At 29.5% G+C, this 19,644-nt stretch overlaps 1 protein-coding gene across 1 annotated transcript; it reads left to right on the forward strand.

The window, feature by feature from the left end:
- The first annotated feature begins 17,703 nt into the window (after positions 1-17,703).
- LOC105216259 (vitellogenin-1) lies at positions 17,704-19,288 on the forward strand. The gene is made up of 3 exons (XM_011190656.3): positions 17,704-17,981; positions 18,038-18,411; positions 18,474-19,288. The coding sequence occupies exons 1-3, from the start codon at positions 17,750-17,752 to the stop codon at positions 19,173-19,175; spliced, it is 1,308 nt and encodes a 435-aa protein (XP_011188958.1). The 5' UTR covers positions 17,704-17,749; the 3' UTR covers positions 19,176-19,288.
- The last annotated feature ends 356 nt before the right edge of the window (positions 19,289-19,644 follow it).

Here is a 19,644-nt window from a genome sequence, read left to right on the forward strand (position 1 = left end):
TCGTTGTACAGTTACATTAAAAATGTGCTTGTGAATTGGGTACTGCATAGTAAATATTTATATGTGCAAAATCTGTTTAGCGGATCTTTCTTACTTTAGACCAAAGCGACATCGGAACTGTATCTCAAAATTTCTTAAAAACCCCACTAATTATGGTATAGTGTGACGCAGCGGACGAAAAACAACATTGATGAGCGGTGCGAAAGGATGATCCGACGGCTAGTAGTTGCGAACTTGATAAGCAGCGATCAAATATGGACCTAGTTAAGACAGAAAATCACAATAAATATAATTTTTCCAATTATATATAAAAATCAGTTTCTAAAACACACTTCCATGGCACCTAAACCAACGCTAAAGAAAGACACAATAAAGCACATTTGAGGTTTGCAAATAAATACCAATTCTGTGCCGATGAGTGATAGAATACAGTCTTTAGTGACGAAAAAAAATTTAATTTGGTCGGCCCAGGTCATTGCAAGAATTATTGGAGAGATTCGCACCAGGAACGACGGTCCTACTACAAGCGATGTTTTGGAAGCGGTACCTTGATTTCATGGGCTGCATTTTGCTGCTGTGGAAAGCTATCAACATGTTTTATATTCACTCAAATGAATGCTAATATCAATGTAGATCTTTTGGACAACGAGTTAATAAAATTTGCTGGCAATATTTATGGCATATAACTGGACATATCGAAAGGGTAACGCTTTAATCCACACGAAGAACATTTTAAACGACCGGAAAATTCCGGTATTACAATGTGCAGCATTCAGTTCGAACCTAAATCCTATTTAGGATCTCTGGGGGAACCTCTCTGCTCCTGTTTTCCAAAACGGAAAGCAGTTTGAGACAATACGTCACCTTAAATTAGCCATAAAGCAAGAGTTCGCCAATATTTACATAACTATTCTACAGTCAGTAGTTAATTCTCTGATTAAGCGGCTTATTTTAGTTTTAAAATATAACATTTCTTTCAGTTAAACTCAAATGTATAGGTTTTATTGGTAAAAATAGTAAAATGCACATATAAATATTTACTATTAGCCTAAACATTAATTCTGTTTTATAGTTTAAAAAATATTTTGAAATTTTTTAATTGTTTGCTTTTTATATCGTATACGTTAATAGTAACAAACCTGCATACTCAGAAATATTTTGCAATTTTGATATCTTTAATTTTTTTTTGCAAAAAGTTCATGCATATATAATTATTTGACTGAGGTATATTTTTGGAGAACTTCGCAGCATATCTGGAACACCAAAAGTATACATACCTATCCTTGTGAACTCAAAAACTAAATTCAGTAAAATTTTCAGATTGCCGCCCACTGCCTTCGGGTGGGTGGTTTTGCTTGGACAAATGACATGTGGTGGACGTACGCTACGCACACTCCCACTCATATACACACACAACCAAACAAATCTACATACATGTGAGAACAACGTTGCCTATGTTTGTGCGTACGTGCATACTTTTAGGCGTATATGTTTGATGTTTTTTTACGCATAGAAAACTGTTTTTGATTCAGCTGCGGGCAAGCATTAGTTATGCCGCCCAAAATAACGTACTGAAGCCACTGCTTCCTATACACACTCTAACACAAGCATTTTTGTGTGCTAAGGCTCGCTGCTCTTGGCATACATTTACACTGCTCGCCTCCGCCAGCATCTCCGGCAGCGACTATTTGACTTTCAATGCCACTTTACAATATTTAAAAGCAGTCGCAAATAATGGACGGCAAGTGTGGTGGCTGCGTTGCGCTGATGGCTGATGCTGTGTGGCTATGAGGAAGACAGGCTGATTGCTTGGCTTGTGGTGTGGGGACATTTGTATTGCTTGTGTAGCATACTTTAAGGCACAGAAGCGCACAGTGCATATGTGTGTTGGTGTAGAGTACGGATTCTGTTGGCGAGTAGATTGACAGTGGTAGGGGGACTCCATGCATGCTTGAGGTAAGAAAATGCTGTGAAGTGAAGTCGAATGCGTAGTAGGCAGCTCGACAGCGGGTGTTAGGTATTTAAAGACGAGGAATTACAGTGGGATTTGGACTGAAATCTGACAAAGTAATATGATGAAAGGGAAATTTGATTAAATTCTTCTTCTAAAACAATAATTTTGCACAAATTAAAACTAAGAAGGATCTATAAAAAGGTCCTGAAGGTATTTCATATTATTTTTAGACTATTTTGAGGTTAGTATTTTTTTCAAAAAAATTTAGTATTGTTTTGTATTGAAATGAACCGATTGCAATATTTTTTGAAAAATAATTTTTAATATTTTATTATAAGCATTTAAATATATTCAGGAAGTGTTTATAACAACCTATTTGAGGTTAATTGTAAATGAAATATATGTGCCAAAATATAGCTATTGTGGGTGTTTTTGGATATGGACATTGGAAATATAATTAGGAGAACAAATTTTAAAATCATATCTTGATTGTTGTAACTTTTACAACAACATTTAAAATTTTTTTTAGGTTAGATTTATATAAATTTCCTCTACTCAGTCTATTTTAATTTAATTAAGTATGAATTTAAGGTATTCTGTAATAATTTGGATGAAATTCTACTGACATTGATTTCAATCCTTGGGCCTTTTTTAAATATATAAGCCATTTTGAGGTTAGTTTTGTATAGAAAATGTGTTTTAAAGTAAGTCGCGGCCATTTTTTAAGTGTTCTTTTAGAATATTAATACGAAAATATAAAATATATTCCAAATTATTGCTTAATTGATGACCTCTTTATAACATTTTCAATAATTTTGAGGTTAGATTTTGATTAAGGGTATAATTTTAAGACATTTATTATGGAACAACTGATGTTTAGCGTAGTTTCTAAAAATGATACTATAAATATATGCATAATATTTGGTATAATTTATATTTTGGAGCACATGCTATGTTATACCAGTAAAGAGTGTTTTTTGAGGTTATGTTTATATAAAAGATGCGTCTGAAAGTGGGTTACGACTACATTTTGGGTGCTGAGGAAGATTATTATTGTAAGTAAATGAAAATAACATCGATATAAAACAGTCTTTATAGTTTATATTAGTTTTTGTAAGAATTTAAATTGATTTAGAGGTTATGTTAAGGGTATATTTGTATGGAGAAATGCTTGAAATTTACCGATAGTGCTCATTTAAGAGTTCGTTGAGAATATTACATTAAGGAGCATACCTAGTGTGAAATTTCAAAAAAATCAATTCTTTTTGTTTCATATTTCGGTAGATTACACCTTTAAAAATAACATATTAAAATTTCAAATCGATATCTCAAATAGTTTTTGAGTTATAGCAATTTGAAGAGCAGCCGCTCGGTAACAGTGTAAACGATCATTTTATCTTTAAACGCGTTTTTCTCGAAACAGCATTTTCCGAATTTTCTGCAGTGTTTACTCAAAAACAAATGATCCGATCACTATCGAATTTTTTTTTACATGTTCTATATATAGTTCTCCGTACAATGACCTATCGATTTTTGATCTGATCAAAAAATCGAATTTTGGCAGGCCTAAAACGACCAAAATTTTGCGTAAAATTCGACTATTTTTTTAAAACGCCGCCATATTGTCAATTTTTGAGTAGCTTAAGGAGTATTTTTTTTTAGATTTCATCCACGGAGAAGGCCGGAATCACTGCAGCAGTGAAGGACCTTTTTTTCGCGCCGTTGGAGATCGACTATAATTTAAAAAATATTTAATTTTTTTCTTCAAAAATTTCACGTTATATTCTTGAAACATGTATAAATATATTCTTAAAATTTTGAAATAATTGATAAAGTATTTTTTTTAATAAAATTTCCCAAAAATCATCTTTTTTTAGGCCATTTCACTAGGTGTGCCCCTTAAGGCAGTAGTCTGCTTTAGAAGCCGAAAAGAAGCTTTTTTTTTAGCAATTTTTTTTGAAAGGGAAGGTAATGATTGCGGTAAACGGAATTTTAAGACGATAGTGTACTAAATTTAAGGCTTAAAAAACAATATTTATTATTAAAAAATATTGAAATTTTTTCAAAGTTGTAAGTATTTTTCTGGAGCGCCTGGAGTCTGCACTTGTAATTCGGTGCCGGTGATGGAGGTCGTGCGATGCATTTGAAACAGTCGAACCAATTTTTTTTTTTAATTTTTATAAGTGACTTTTCTTTATGAACTAAAAAAATACCGAAGAAGTTATAAAATTCCAAATTTTTTCGAAGTTTGAAAAAAAATTCACGTTTTTAAGAAAAAAAATTGACTTTAAGTTGCAAAACAAGTAGTCCAAATAATACTTTTGTCCAACTTTTTTAGTTCAAATAGAAGATAATTTAATACTGAAGCTATATAACATTTGTTTTTTTTTTCAATCGGACATACATATATTATTTTTGCTATCGCCGGCATCGTTTTCTAACACTTGTGAAAATGAAAAATCGAGAAAACGCGCTTTAAAGTCTGCCTGAGTATTCGCATCTGCTCGCTCTGCCACTAAAACTGCTCTAGCTTCGAAAATATGTCGAATTGGCCTCTGGAATTTTAAAGACATATTCTTGGATAGTTTTGGAAGAGATTCAAAACAAAACAAAAAAACGATTTTTTGAAGCCTGTAAAGCAGACTATACTGCCTTAAATAGATTCACAAAACTTTTACTTTTTATATTAAACAGCCTTCTTTAGAAATTTTAGGAATTTTCGTGATTAGCTTTTGGTGGAAAATATGCTCTACAGGTGTTTTTCCGATTTAATTTTTATTTTTAATTTAGATTTACGTTGACAAAAAAATTTTAAACTTTTCTTGTAACTCTTTCTGATTTTTTTCACGAAAAAATTATGAAACTGTCCCACTGTGCGCTGCACTGTTAGCCGTGTTGATGGAAATGCAAAGCAAACAAAAGCCAATGGGTACACATGTGGCTCTCATATGTGCTGACCGAAGGAGCGCTACGCGAGTTATTTACACATACAGGCATATATATAAATTTTCAACCACTGGGAATTCTTGTAAATTATATATAGAAACGTACATGTATTTTAACGCTGATATTTGCTGTCGAAGACTGCCTGGCGATTTTACATTTGCAAGTGGCGTACTAAAGGCACCCAACTAACACTACTATTAAATAATATACACACATGCTGGCTAACGGTACACACACATTGCCTCCTAACGGTTTAAATACACACACATATATATTTCAAATATTTTAAGGAATTGGCATTTGCTAGTGAAAAGCGGAAATTTAAAAATCAACTTAGTGCTGCTGAAAATGAGTAGAAAGACAGAGTCAAAGTTGTGAGTAGAGATATGGCGCGCTTCAGAAGTGTGAGAATTTGTATTGTTGCTGGCGGCCCTTCCGCCTGCAAGACTCTGAATAGCTTATGGATAGTGTAAATGAAAATCGAATTTAATAAATACAAACTACCTTTATATAGTATATCTATATATAAGTAATTTCAGTATACAAATGCGAGTTGTTGCTTTTAATATTATTTTTGTTGTTGTCATTAGTATTTGTTGTACACCTCCTCCCTGCTTTTCTTGCTTTTCACTTGCCTCAATAGCATATTTTTAAGCCTAATACATTCCCCATACACTTAAACCAGCTTATATGCTAAGTGCGCCCAAATGTATGCTACATTTTAGGTGCTCAAATGAAAATTAAGCGAAAACGTTCTATATAATGCGTATTTTCTTGACGTGTAAGTCATTCTACAACGCTAAGCTGCGGTGTTGAAGGCGCTTACATCGTTGTGGTTGCCTATGTACCGTTTGTTATTTAGGTGCTTCTGAGTTGTATGTATTCTCTCAAATTGAGTTGTGTGAATTGAGGTAGCTGTGGTATTTGACTGATGTTTTGAGTGAAAGTGCATGGAAATCGAAATTTTATTGGTGTAGGGAGTAGTGTACAGTGTTTCATTTTAGTTCATTTTTCGTAAAAAATTGGAAATTACATCATTTTGAATAGGATTAAGGATTTTATGAAACATTAACGCTTAAATGTATGCTACGTTTGACCAATCTTCTCTTCAATATTCCTCAACCAATTCAGGTTTAAAGTTATCGGAAAGTGATCGGAAAGACTAATCTCGACCGATTAATTTGGTGGATAAGCTGGATCTTATAACCATATTTGGTGCTTGGATATCTAACCTAATTCATAATTCTTGATTGCTTTAACCTTTCACTAATTTCTTTTTAATGGGCATTAGTGGTGTCTAATTTATATAAAAACTATTACACTTATACCGAATTCTCCTGACTGAGTCCATCGTCAGAGCTTTCTGTTAAAAATGTTTAGACATTTTAAATGTTTGGATAATCTCCGAGTGATTTTAAATGGTTTCATATTCGTTTAAGTAATGAAAGTTTTCGTTAAAGCTCCGATAAGCACAAAAAGCTTTTGAAAGAAGTTCGTCCTGGAAGGTGTAATTTTAATTTCTGCTTTTGATTTCTTTTACTGTGAGAAAAGTTCATAAAAGCTTTCTTTCTTTAAACAATTTTCACAAGAAGCTTCAAAGAAAGTCCATAGGTTACATAATATTTATGAAAAGCTCAAATTTTTGTCCGAAAATTTCGTAAAAAGTTTACTCTGACATTAATCTCGCTCTTATTGTTGGAAAAAGTTAATTATTTTGTTAAAAGCTTAGCTTCTCCAATGAAATAAAAAACTTAAGATCGAGCTTTCAAAAGCTTAGAAGCTTTGCTTTGAAAAAGCTTTTAATACTGCTTAAAAAGCATCTTACCTCACTCGTAGATCACGTTTGAGCTTCGGAGGGAACGAGTACTGTCTTAAAAAGGTGAAAGAATCACAAGATATTGTCTTTAAAGTTTCTCTCGTGTATGTATATTCATTATGGAGCTTTCAATTTGAAAGCTCATTTATTATTTAAGATTTCAGAAAAGCTAAAAAAGTTCGAAAGCTTTTAACATTTGCCTATAAAAGCCTTGAGGGGAATGAATATTGTCTTAAAAAGTTGAAAGCATTACAAGATATTGTCTTGAAAGTTTGTCCCGCGTATTGTTTTAAAGCTATTTATTATGAAGCTGTCAATTTTGAAAGCTCATTGATTATTTACGATTTCTAAAAAGCTAAAAATGATTGAAAGCTTCGATGAAAGCTCTTAATAATTGTTCTAGTTTCTTCTTAAGTGGAATCTCATTCGTAGAACATATTGCTTAAAAGCTTTGATGTGTGAAAGCTGTTATGAAAGTGGTCTTCTTTGGGGGTTTCAACTCTTGTCGGGGACATCAGTAATATATTTATCAAAAATTCTGCATAAGAATCTATATAGACACCATATGAAATCAGAAAATTAGACACAGTCCTCTTCGGACGATAAATGTAAAGTAGTTAAACTGGTATTTGTAGCCATTACTAACGTTACCACTAAGGTGAAGGCACCTGTGTGGGGTTAGAGCTACACATATATAAATTCATCGTGTGGACAGTGATAAGAGAGAGTAGTATGGGGAGTCGAAAACTTGTCATTGGAGTGGGTCACATGCTTAGGAAAAGTAGAGACAGAGACGAGGGAGAAAGTAGTTTGAAGAGTGGTCAGGGGTTATGCACATTTGACTAACTACTAAAAAGTGAGAGTACAAACCGGTTTCCAACAGATTATTTACATACACATACCAACATAGACCTACATATATATATATAAATTAGTGGAATTTACATACATACATATGAAACTATATTAAATACACGCGTGTGTATAGCTAGTGGACACTTATTTGGCTTACAAAATATGCCTCTCTATAAGTTGGCAGGACGTCGTGTAGCATCGGTGGAGTAGGAAGAGTGGGAGGGGTGCACACTTTTGAAATTGTATGCCAAAGTTATTGGGTTGATTGGGGGAGATTTAAAGCGCTTACGGCAAATTTGGTTATTCTAAACTAGAAATGGGCTTTTGATAAGCAAAGCAACGGTAAACAGTTATAAGTACTCTTTGCATGTGTCTGTATGCAAATATGTACTGACATGTGTGTATATTAATATTTGAATGCGGAGATTTTGGTATTTTCAACGTGAAAGTAAACTGTGGTGGGAGTACATGCATATATACATATACAGTACAAGGAGACCGTTGGGCAGGAAATTAAAAGTGTGTACATACAAACATACGTAGTTGGAGAAATATATATGTATATGCAAGCAAGGGGACATTCCAGGGTTCTATGAAATACATGTATGTATTTAAGAATATGTAATATAAAAAAATATAAAAGTTTATAAAAAATATATAAAAAAATAGAAGTAAAAAATGTATTCTAAAAAATTATAATTTTTGAAATAAAATATTTTAAGATTAATTGAGGTAAAAAAAATACATATTTCGCGAAAAATTTTAAAATAATAAAAATAAAATACATAGTATATTAAAAATATAAATATGGATATAAAAAATATAATTAAAAATATGTTTTGATTCTGAAATGAGAATTCGAAATTTTTTCTTCTTAAAATAATATTTATACTTGTCGAACAAATTTCGTTAGGTATTTCGATTACGATATTAAATCATATTATTAATTCTAGCTTAAAAATATATTCAAAGTAAAAAATATATATTTTTATTGCACAAATCGTTAGTGTAATAACAATGATTTATTTGAAATCTTTTTTCTAAATTGACAAAAAGAAATTATATAATATTTCTTGTGAATTAATTTTTGTATAATTTATTTTTCGTTTTTTTTTGGCATTGATTAGGAAAAAATATTGCAATAGTTTTATTTTGTTAAATTTTAAAATCTTTTTTTTGATGCTATGCAGTTCTAAATGTTTTCAAGCTTTATTCGTATTTTTGTAAATGAAATAAAATACGTTTTTCTACTCAAATATTTTTGAAACTATATTTTTTTATTTTTCTTTTAAAAATATGTTTGCAATATTTAAAATAAATATTTTTTCTTTAAAAATTTGTATTAAAAAATTTCAAAATATATAATAAAAAACTAAAATATATGTTAAATTAAAAAAAAATTCTTATAGAAATTTAAACAAAATATTTGTATAATACAATTTTTTTTAAATTCTTTTCAAAATATATAAAACTTCAATATAAAAAATTAATATATATATATATATATATATATATATATATATATATTTAAATATTTATATATATATATATTAAGAATTGTTTTTATATTTTTTTCGAAAATTTTTATTGTTTAAAAAATATTTTATATGATGATATATATATTTTACAAAAAACATTTTTTTAACTTTTTTTTCGAAAATTCATATTGTATGAAAAAAAAATTACATAAAGAAGTATATATACCACTATAAATAAAAAAATTGTATGTTATATTGTATTAAAAAATTTCAAAATATATAATTCAAACTAAAAAATATGTTAAATTAAAAAAAAAATTATCATAGATATTAAAACAAAATATTTTTTTTATATAGAATACAAACATTTTTAAATATTTCTTTTGAAAATGTATAAAAATTCAATATTAAAAATTAATATTCTATATGAAGAAATATATATATATTTTAAGAAATAATTTTTCTTTTTAATTTGTATTGTATTGAAAAATATTTTTTTATGAAAAAATATATAAACCACCGTAAGTTAAATGAAATGTATTTTATTTTGAATTAAAACAATCAAAATATATAATTAAAAACGAAAGAATATGTTATATTAAAAAAATTTATCACAGAAATTAAAACAAAATATTATATTAATTAGCATACAAATTTTTTTTAATTTTTGTTTTGAAAATATATTTAAATTCAATGTAAAAAGTAAATATTTTATATGAAGAAATATATGTATATATTTTTTAAGAATTTTTTTCGAAAATTTCTATAGAATGAAAAAAAAAATTATATGAAAAAATATATATATATTTAAATAAATACTATATTTTAATTTTTTTTCGAAAATTTGTATCATATGAAAAAAAATATATATATATAATATATAAAATATATATTTTGAACTTAAATTTGTTTTAGTAAAAAAGAATTAATTTAATATAATTAAGAATTATTTTTTATTTCAAATTAATTAAAACCTTAACTCAAAAATAAACTTAAAAAGACTTTAAAAAATAATTACATAAAAAATTTCAATTAGGAGGCTGTCCGCTAAATTTTTTTATTAAATTGTCTATTGGGCATTAAAAATGATTTTTCATAAAATTTTTCTGAAAATTATTTCAATTATTTTTCGCACTTAACAAAGAAATGAAATTTCAAAAATATATATGTATACAGTTCAACTTCCTTAACTCGAATCACTATATATAGTTCCTGTTATATACCATAATTCACAAAAAAACTTCGAGTTAGAGAGTCTTCCGAGTTGTGGAAGGTTATTTGTAAAAAATTTGACTTCTATTGCCAATTCAATAAAATAAGTTTTTCTATTTTTTTTTTCTTTTAAAAATATGTTTGAATTTCTAAAATAAATTTTTTTCTTTAAAAAATTATATTCTAATTCAAGACTTCGAGTTATGGAGATTTCGAGTTGTGGAACTTCAACTATATACATATGTATTGCTAATTTATAAAAAAAAAATTTAATACTTTGAACATTTATCATTTTGTTTTTAGTATTTATTTCGCATATTTCCTAAAGATTAATACTTTTTATTTTAAAAAATTTTTAAAAAAATTTATTAAAATTTTTTTTTATTTAAACTCGAAGTTTTTTATTTAAAAATTTTTTTTTGTTGGTTATTATGCCTGACATGCGCCAACTGTTAACTATAAGTATTTTTTTATAATTTTGAAAGCACAGAAATATACATATTTATATGCTTTACATATGTATTAGTGCTTATACATACCTATATGAAAGCTTCAATTTTGGGAACTGCCAGAGGACAGCAGCAAACAGAAGCGACAAGCAGGACATGTGTTGCCACAAATATACTTATATGTATGTGTGTGAATATATACATATATGTATACAAGCAAATAATTTACTTTTGAAAACTGATAGCAAAATGTCTGTATGTATTTGTAAGTAAGTTTTATTACACACATGTATATATCTATATGTCTGTATGTGTGTGATACAACGAAATTTCTAATGCTGCCCTGGATTAAATTCCATTGTGCATGTAATTAAGTTTAAATTTATAATAGAAAAGGACCAAAACTGCTACGTCAAACTGAAGCAAATAAATAAATGGAGAGGCATGTGTGTGCGTGTTTCTTCATATGTGTGTGTATGTGAGCTCAAAAGCTATTTATCTTCATCTGTGTATGGCGAGTTAGATAGATAGCTAGAGAGAAATATGCAGGTGGAGCAAATAGTTTTGGAACACACGCAATAATATATATTCAGCTAACTTTTGGAGCGTTTTAATGTTTATGTATCTCAGTATGTATGTATATGTTTGTTGTTGTATTATTTGTTAGTAAAATATTTATGCGGCTGTCGGTACAGTTGGTCGTTGCAAGCATTTCAAAATCAGTGAAGCGCAAAGATAAGTTGTTGTTGTTGTTATTGTAATTGAGCAGGCTACTGGCATAAATACTCAAACACATACTCAAACACATATAAGCACTTATTCATATATGCATATTTTCTGTATTTAGTAAGTGCGTCCGTTACACACTTTCACTTACTCCATATAGAAAAGTTTGCATTTTCATTTTCTACATAAATTATTGTTTTCAAATTTCACGCTCCAGAAAAAGTTTGCTTGTTTTTCGAAGAGTTTTTGCAATGCATAAACTATATTTTCAATGTTTTTATATTTCTCGTGTGTGTGTTTGTTGGCATTAAAAATGCACATATGCTTGCGTGAAGGCAAGTTACAAGCGTTTCTGTGTCACTTACATGGGTCAATGATTGCATTAGTGCAGTAAAAAAGGTTGCTGTTTGTGAAGAGTTGGGTGAAAAAGTGTTGGCGTTGAACTATTAGATGGGTTGTGCGCCTTAAAGTATGTTTGTCAAGTAAAAAATAAATTCATGAAAGTTTTTGGATTAAAGTTTATAGACTGAAAGTTGGTGTTGCAAGCTTAGTCGGTCAAGCTCCTGAATGTGTTTTCGAGAGTAAAAAAATAAATAGCATGTAATTTTTTATAAACTTCTAGAAAAGTGTTTTATACAAGATAAATAGCAAATGCTAAATATTTAAAGTATAAAAAATATAGCATGCATTTTTTTTTATAAAGTAATAATTTTAAATATATTATAAACTGAAAGTTGGCGCTGCTTAGTCGATCAATAATCTGAAAGTATTTTGAAGACAAAAATAAAAAAATAGCATGCAATTTTTTTAAATAAAATTTTTACTTCTTCTATAATAGTTTTTTATACAAGATAAATTGGAAATTCTAAATATTTTAAGTAAAAAAATAGCATGCGATTTTTGATTTTTTTTTATAAAATAATAATTGGAAATATTCTAAAAATTGAAACATTAGTCGATCTATAACCTGAAAGTATTTTTAAGACTAAAATAAAAAAATCGCATGCATTTTTTGATAATGAAGTTTCAACTTTCTCAAGAACATTTTATAATATATTTTCTTTAAACGATATATTTAATATATTTATAAAAAATATATATTTATATTTGTTAAAAGGAATGAAAAAGTTACAAGCGATTTTATTTTATAATGCATTGCAATTTTTTTCTCTAAAAAAATACTTTTAAATATTATATTATTAAATTTTTACTTCCAAAATAGTTTTTTATATCGTATAAAACGAAATTATAAATATATAAAAAAAATATTAATAAAGCGTAGTGATATTTTATTTTTTTTAATTTTTTTTGTAAAAAAAATGTTTTTCAAATATATTAAAAATATATAAAAAATCTGTTAAAAACAGCATACGCCATTTTATAAAATTATATTAAATAATTTATTTATTTTTTTAAATTAAAAAAATATATTAAAAATTATTAATAAATAGCATGCGATTTTTTATAAAAATTTTACTGCCTGTAATATTTTCTTGTAATATTAAAAGATAAAAGTTTCTAAAGAAACTTAAAATCAGTAATAAGTAGCATGCGATTTATTCTTAAAATTGATTTGCTTGGGATTTTTTTATTTATCAAAGTTATTAAAAATCATTAATAACTATAATTAAAAAAAATACAAAAATTCGGCATATAATCTTCTATAGAAATAAAAAAAAAACTTAGTAATAAGTAGCATGCGATTTATTAAAAAACTTTCCTTTTTGTGATTTTTATACAAAAAATGATTAAAAATCAAAAATAACCATAAATAAATGAATGGAAAATTTGACAAATAATCTTCTATAGAAATTAAAAATAACAATCAGTAATAAGTAGCATGCGATTTTTTTATAAAATTATTTTCTCTGCTGAGAATTTGTTAATTTCACAAATAATTATATATGTTATTATATATGTATATCAAATTTCAGAGATAAAATCTATATGAAAATGATAAAAACCGTAATAATCTGACGCGGACTACACCTACTGCCGTTAAACGCATCGTTCTTAAGTATTTTTTCCAATGCGGGCGTATATTTTTCTACCAGTTGGTCTACTTTCCTCGTATTTAACGGAAAATACTATAACTTAATACTTAAAATCACCGAAATTGTGTACATAGGTTCCACTGGTCATCATCTAACAAAGAAATTCCTAGAAGCATACTTTTAGGCGTTAAAAGTGAAAGGGTTAAATTTGCACAACGCAAATTAAAGAAAAATATTTTCACAAATATATTTGTGCCTATGTGTAAATATATATAGTTTTCGCATTTGTTGTTGCAGAAGCTTTCGCATGCCAACATCAAACAAAAAATGTGAAAAATTAAGAAGATGAAATGCCAGCAGCAGAAAATGTGTTGAATAAAATAAAAATTAAAAAAGAAAAATGTAGAAATAACAACAAACACACGCTATGACAACAAACAACAGCCATTATTAAGTACACACACGAGCAGCAAGCAAACCAACTCACAGCTGGTCAGTGCAAGACCATGCGTGTAGCATACTTTTTGGCGCACAAGCAATTTTTTTTTGTATAAAACAAATTTTGTCAAAAAAGGGATGCAAATACATAGAAATCAGCTTGACCAAGTGAATCGACAAAGACTCTACACTTTTGAGCCAAGTTTTGGCAGGGAAAGTAGTGAAATACGAAAGTAGTTAAAAGAAGAGATGAAAAGTGAAAGTGAAACAGTAAAATTTGAAAAGGCAAGGAGCGTGAGTAGTTGAAAACGGAATGTTGAGTGCTGAGTAATGGTCAAAGGAGTTGAGTATTTCATATGTTGCACACGAACATAGGCACTGCGCAAACTAATTTGAATGTGTTTGTTTTGGACACCCGGATATACATACATATCTACATATATGTGTGTTTATATAAATAAGCATGTATGTAAAAATATAGCCAAGAGCGGTTAGTGGTATATATTTAAATATTAGCAAGGTGGAACTGATATAAATTACTAATTTTTAAATAAAAAAAAAAATTGGAAAAAAATTTAAAAACATTATTTGAAAAATTAAATTAAAAAATTTTGGAATATTTAAAAAAAATATTATACCAAAAAATTTTAATTGCTTAACTTTTTGAAAAATTCTAAAAAATTTTTTCGAAATTTTTGTAAATTTCTTAACTTTTTTCTTCTTACATTTTTTATAAATAATTCAAATTTTTTTTTAATTCTTTACAAAAAAAAAATCAAAAACACAGTTTGAAAATTTATTAAAAAAATGAATTAAGAAAAATATATATTTAAAAAAAAAATTAGAAATTCTTAATTCCTGTGAAAAATTTAAAAAAAATTTTGAAAATTTAAGAACATTTTTTTTTATAATTGTTAGATACATTTTTTTATGAAAAGTTCAAAAAAATGTAAAAATTGTAAAGTAATTTTTTATACAATTAAAGTATTTTGAAAAATTATTAAAAAAAATTTAAATTCTACAAAAAAATATTTCAAAATTAATAAAATAATTTAAAATATTTTTTATGAAACCACCCTAATACCGCTTGTGCGCCACAGTGCGTATGCAAAGAATTCAAAACTACGCGCACGTCTGGTCAGTTTCTCGGGTCAGCTGGTGAGCTTGTGTGAGTGGAATTTTAAAATGAGAAACTTTCCATGCACTTGCCAATACTAAACTCATTTAACTGAGTGAGATTTCCATTCTATATGTTTTTGTATGTGTGTTTTTAAGTATTTTAGGGGATGCCAGCTGCCTCAAGGCTACAGGCAGTCTCATATGCGAATTTTAATATAAATAAAATGAGTATGGTATGGATAGAAGTGTAAGGTGGGGACTGTAGTATGTAAAGCACAAATATTGTTATTTGTATAGGAAAATTCGCAAAAAATCGATTTATTTTGTAAAAAGGCACATATTGCAGGCAGGCAGGATTTTGATTTAAATTTGTTTCTTAATATTAGAGGGGGTTAAAATTTTTTTATATTTTTCTAAAAAGTGTGTTCTGATTATTTTGTATACAAAATAAATTTTCAGAAATATTTTAAATATTTTGTGTGCATAGAAAAGATTTTTTGGGATAATTTCTTAAGAAATTTTAGAAATTTTTCAAAATTCAGAACAAATAATTTTCACCTGTTTTTGAAGAAAAAAAATTAAAAAAAAAATATTTAAAAAATAAAATTTAAATTAAATGTAGTAAGATAATGTAAGAAATGTAATATAAAATTTGTCAAAAGTTACATTGTAGCAAAGGAAGGGTATAGACTGGATTAATATAATGTAGCCAAAAAACTCCACAAATAATTTCCTTAACTTCGACAAATGAATATGCAGAATGAAGAAGTGACCTATTGACCCGTCAACAAACTTGAACCTTGACCTTTCAACATATTATAAATAACTTGAACTCATGTGGTCCCATAGAACAAACCTGACCTCACCAGAATCCTGAAAATATGATAAATCTCACCTCAAAATGTAAACATGTAACCGGTTGAAATATAATCAAAACTGGCTTAACCTCACAAAAATGTACTAAAATTGAGCCCTCATTGTGGAAACAAATCCCGATCAAAAGTCAATACCCTCGGTCAAAGGTCATTGACCTCGACCAAAAGGTTTTTGATTCCCGTGAGATCATGTTTTGAAGAGTTCTGTGAATTAAGGTTTGTTTATGTATATTTTCATATATTGCACTAAACTAAGGTTCAGGTCTGTTTAAACTAATTTCTTGATATTTTGGAGAGCCTAGTGGAGTATGATTTCTATAATATCAGAATTTTTTTGGACACATTTTTTTACCTTTAGAGTTCCCGCGGATTCAGGGTGGTCTACATTTTCTGAGGTGTGGTTTGTTCTTAGGTCTGTTTATATATGAGGGTTTACGAGACTTTTATTTGCAGTTAAAAAGAGTGGCCTGTTAAAATCTGGTTTGTTTACATTTTATGGATTGGAATGATGACCGGTTTATTTATGATTTCGAGAGTTTAAATGAGGTCTGATTTGCTTTTGGGGTAAGGTTGGTTTATAATTTGAGAAGTACGCTATTTACTTAAGGGTCTCTGACAAGTTTAATTCGTTTTAAAAGAACAAAAATATTTTTTCTTTTAATCTGTTCTTGAAATTTTATAACTATTAATATTAAATGAATATTTAAAAAATCAATTCCTTAAATTTTGGTTTAAAAACTTAATATATTTTATGAAAAGTTGTCAACAAATGTAGTACATTTGGAAATATGTATTTTTAAATCATAAGTATAGTAAAAAAATTGAAGTATGAAAAGATAATAAGTAATTTATGTTAAAATATATTAAATTTACAAAGAAAAATTTTTCTGATTTTTTTTTAATTTTTAAATATTTTTCGAAAATTTTACACATAAAATATATTATTTTTACTTTATTAATGGGAAATTAATGTTTTAACTAGACATACGTATTTTTCGTGCTGTTAAATGCATTTGTTTCATAAAATATTATTTTCTCACTTTTAATTTTTATTAAATTAATTAATAATAAATTAAAAAAAAATGTATATACATAAATAACCAAAATTTGTATTTTTTTGAGATATTTATTTAAATTAAGGACTTTCGGAATTTATTCTATTAAAAATTTTAAATTAATAATTTGAAAACCATTAAAATAATTTAACTTTGTTAAGTGACTCATTAATAAATAAATTCAAATTAAAAAGTTGATTTAGAAAAAAAAATTAAAATAAAAATTATTTAAAAAAAAATTATTGAATTATTATTAAATTATTTAATTTGTATTTTATTATTAATATTGTAATGTAATATATAGACTATAGACCAAATAAAGTTTTAATCACAGCTGAGTTTATTCAACTTTTCGTAGTACTAACGAACACTTAGTTTCAACTGATAACACGAACAAACATACATACGCACACATAGTACACTCACTCATAGGTAATAAGTAATTTTACTTTTAACCCCTTCTAATCTGCTTTTCTATGCCTTATCACACTAAACGCCAATTGCTTTCACTGTTGCGTTCAGCTGATCTTGACAAAAACGTGTAGCGCCTGCACTGCTGACGCGCTGACAGACGCTACGGCGATATTGCAATTCAGCAAAAATAAAAATAACAGCGAAAAATATTGAAACTAAGCCGACTTGAGCGACGGTCAATGCACTACCGCTGACGTTAATGTAAACAAAAATTTGTTGCATAAAAATATTAAGCATTAATTTGTTGTAATAATACAATTAATTGCTAGGGTGCTGAGTCTATGTGATTTTCATATAAAAACTCGACGCAAACGAACCGAAAGCACAGTTCGCATTGAGTTGCAATCTAGAGCACAATATGAATATACTGAAAACAATCGGTTTGTTGGTTTTGATAATCGGCGCTGCCAGTGCTTCGTCCAAGAACAACAAGCAAGGCAGAAGCAATGCGCCAAGCTCGAGCAGTCTGAAGCCAACCAACTGGCTGTCGGTGCACGAGTTGCAATCGCTGCCCTCAGCGGAGGATATCAGTTTGCAACAACTGGAGAATATGTCGGTGCAGGAAGGCGAGCGTTTGATTGAAAAGATCTGTAAGTAGACGGTAGCCTTGGTCGCTATGAACTACTATAATGTCATTATTTTGCAGATCATCTTTCCAAAATCGATCACAACTTGCGTCCAACCTATGTGCCAAGCGCCAGCAATGTGCCCGTGGTCTTCGTGAAACCCAATGGTCAGAATGTGGAATGCAACCTCAACGAATTGGTCTCGAAAGCCAAGCAGCAACCCAACTTCGGCAGCGAGGAAGTGACTATCTTCATTACCGGTTTGCCACAATCCAGCCCCGCCGTCGCCAAGGCCAACAAGAAATTGGTACAAGCCTACATGCAACGCTATCACGGACAGCAACAGCCAGTTAATGCCAACTTTGAATCCGATGAGCGTCAGCCAGCCACTTCCAGCGAGGAGGACTACAGCGAATCGTGGAAGCAACCCAGAGCAAACAAGGGCAATTTTGTCGTAAGTTTTTTGTTGGAAAAAACCCACCACCGCAGCTAATTTCCGCTAAATCCCCTTCACAGATCATCAAATTGGGCGCCACCTTGACGAACATGAAACGCTATGCATTGCTCGATGTCGAACAAACCGGCCAAATGATCGGCAAGACCCTGGTCCAACTCACCGATGAGGCTGATGTACCACAGGAGATCATCCATGTCGTTGGTCAAGGTATTGGTGCACAAGTAGCCGGTGCCGCTGGTCGTCAATACAAACGCTGGACTGGTCATCAATTGCGTCGCATTACCGCTTTGGACCCCGCAAAGATCTTCGCTAGTGACAAGAAGGTGTTGAGCGGTTTGGCGCGTGGTGATGCCGATTTTGTCGATGCCATCCACAGCAGCACTTGCGGTTTGGGCACACGTCGACGTGTCGGTGATGTTGATTTCTTCGTTAATGGTCCAGCTTCCGTGGCTCCCGGTGCTGATAATGTTGTGGAGGCCGCTATGCGTGCTACACGCTACTTCGCCGAGTCGGTGCGTCCAGGTAATCAACGTAACTTTGCTGCTGTGCCCGCCAGCTCGAAGCAACAGTATGAGAGCAATGAGGGTTATGGCAAACGCGCTTACATGGGTATTGCTGCTCAGTACGATTTGAAGGGTGACTACGTGCTCAATGTGAATGCGAAGAGTCCATTCGGCAAGAGCTCGCCAGCACAGAAACAGAACTCCTATCATGGTTTGCATCAGGCATGGCGTAGCGACAAGAAGAACAGCCAATACTAATGTGTCCCACTGATTACTGGATGGTTGAGAAATACCTGTGACTTTAAATAACCTCAAAATTTTTTGTACTTTTATATAATCGATTGACAAATAAATGGAAATTAAAAAATTAATTCGAGAACTTTTTATAAAGCTATTTAGGGTTCGATCTAAAGAGGATAAAGGTTATTAAGGGCTCGTTGTTTAGAATTATCTCCACTAAGCTCATTGATTCTTATGATCTCAATCATTTGGGAGACACATAATGTCGGCGGAAGCGATTAGTTTCAAACAATGCTTCATTCTATATTATTTTCGTTAAGTCTAAGAGTCTTAGGAACCAACTCTAGCAATATTTTTGAAATTCGAGAGATCCTCGGGATAGTTTGTATATAATATGTATAAAGGAGATATTAGTAGATATTCGGGTCATCAGGCTCTTTCAAGTTTCTTCTAAGTTCGGCACATCATAATAAGAGGGTCTAATCTG

Source organism: Zeugodacus cucurbitae, chromosome 5 (genome assembly GCF_028554725.1).
Source record: "Zeugodacus cucurbitae isolate PBARC_wt_2022May chromosome 5, idZeuCucr1.2, whole genome shotgun sequence".
In the NCBI taxonomy this organism is placed as follows: Eukaryota; Metazoa; Arthropoda; class Insecta; order Diptera; family Tephritidae; genus Zeugodacus; species Zeugodacus cucurbitae.

Excerpts from the sequence above, each read along its gene's own strand:
- LOC105216259 (XM_011190656.3), top strand. The coding sequence starts at position 17,750 with ATGAATATACTGAAAACAATCGGTTTGTTGGTTTTGATAATCGGCGCT. Across the intron at positions 17,982-18,037 it reads GCGTTTGATTGAAAAGATCT|ATCATCTTTCCAAAATCGAT; the intron begins GTAAGTAGACGG and ends ATTATTTTGCAG. Across the intron at positions 18,412-18,473 it reads CAAACAAGGGCAATTTTGTC|ATCATCAAATTGGGCGCCAC; the intron begins GTAAGTTTTTTG and ends TCCCCTTCACAG.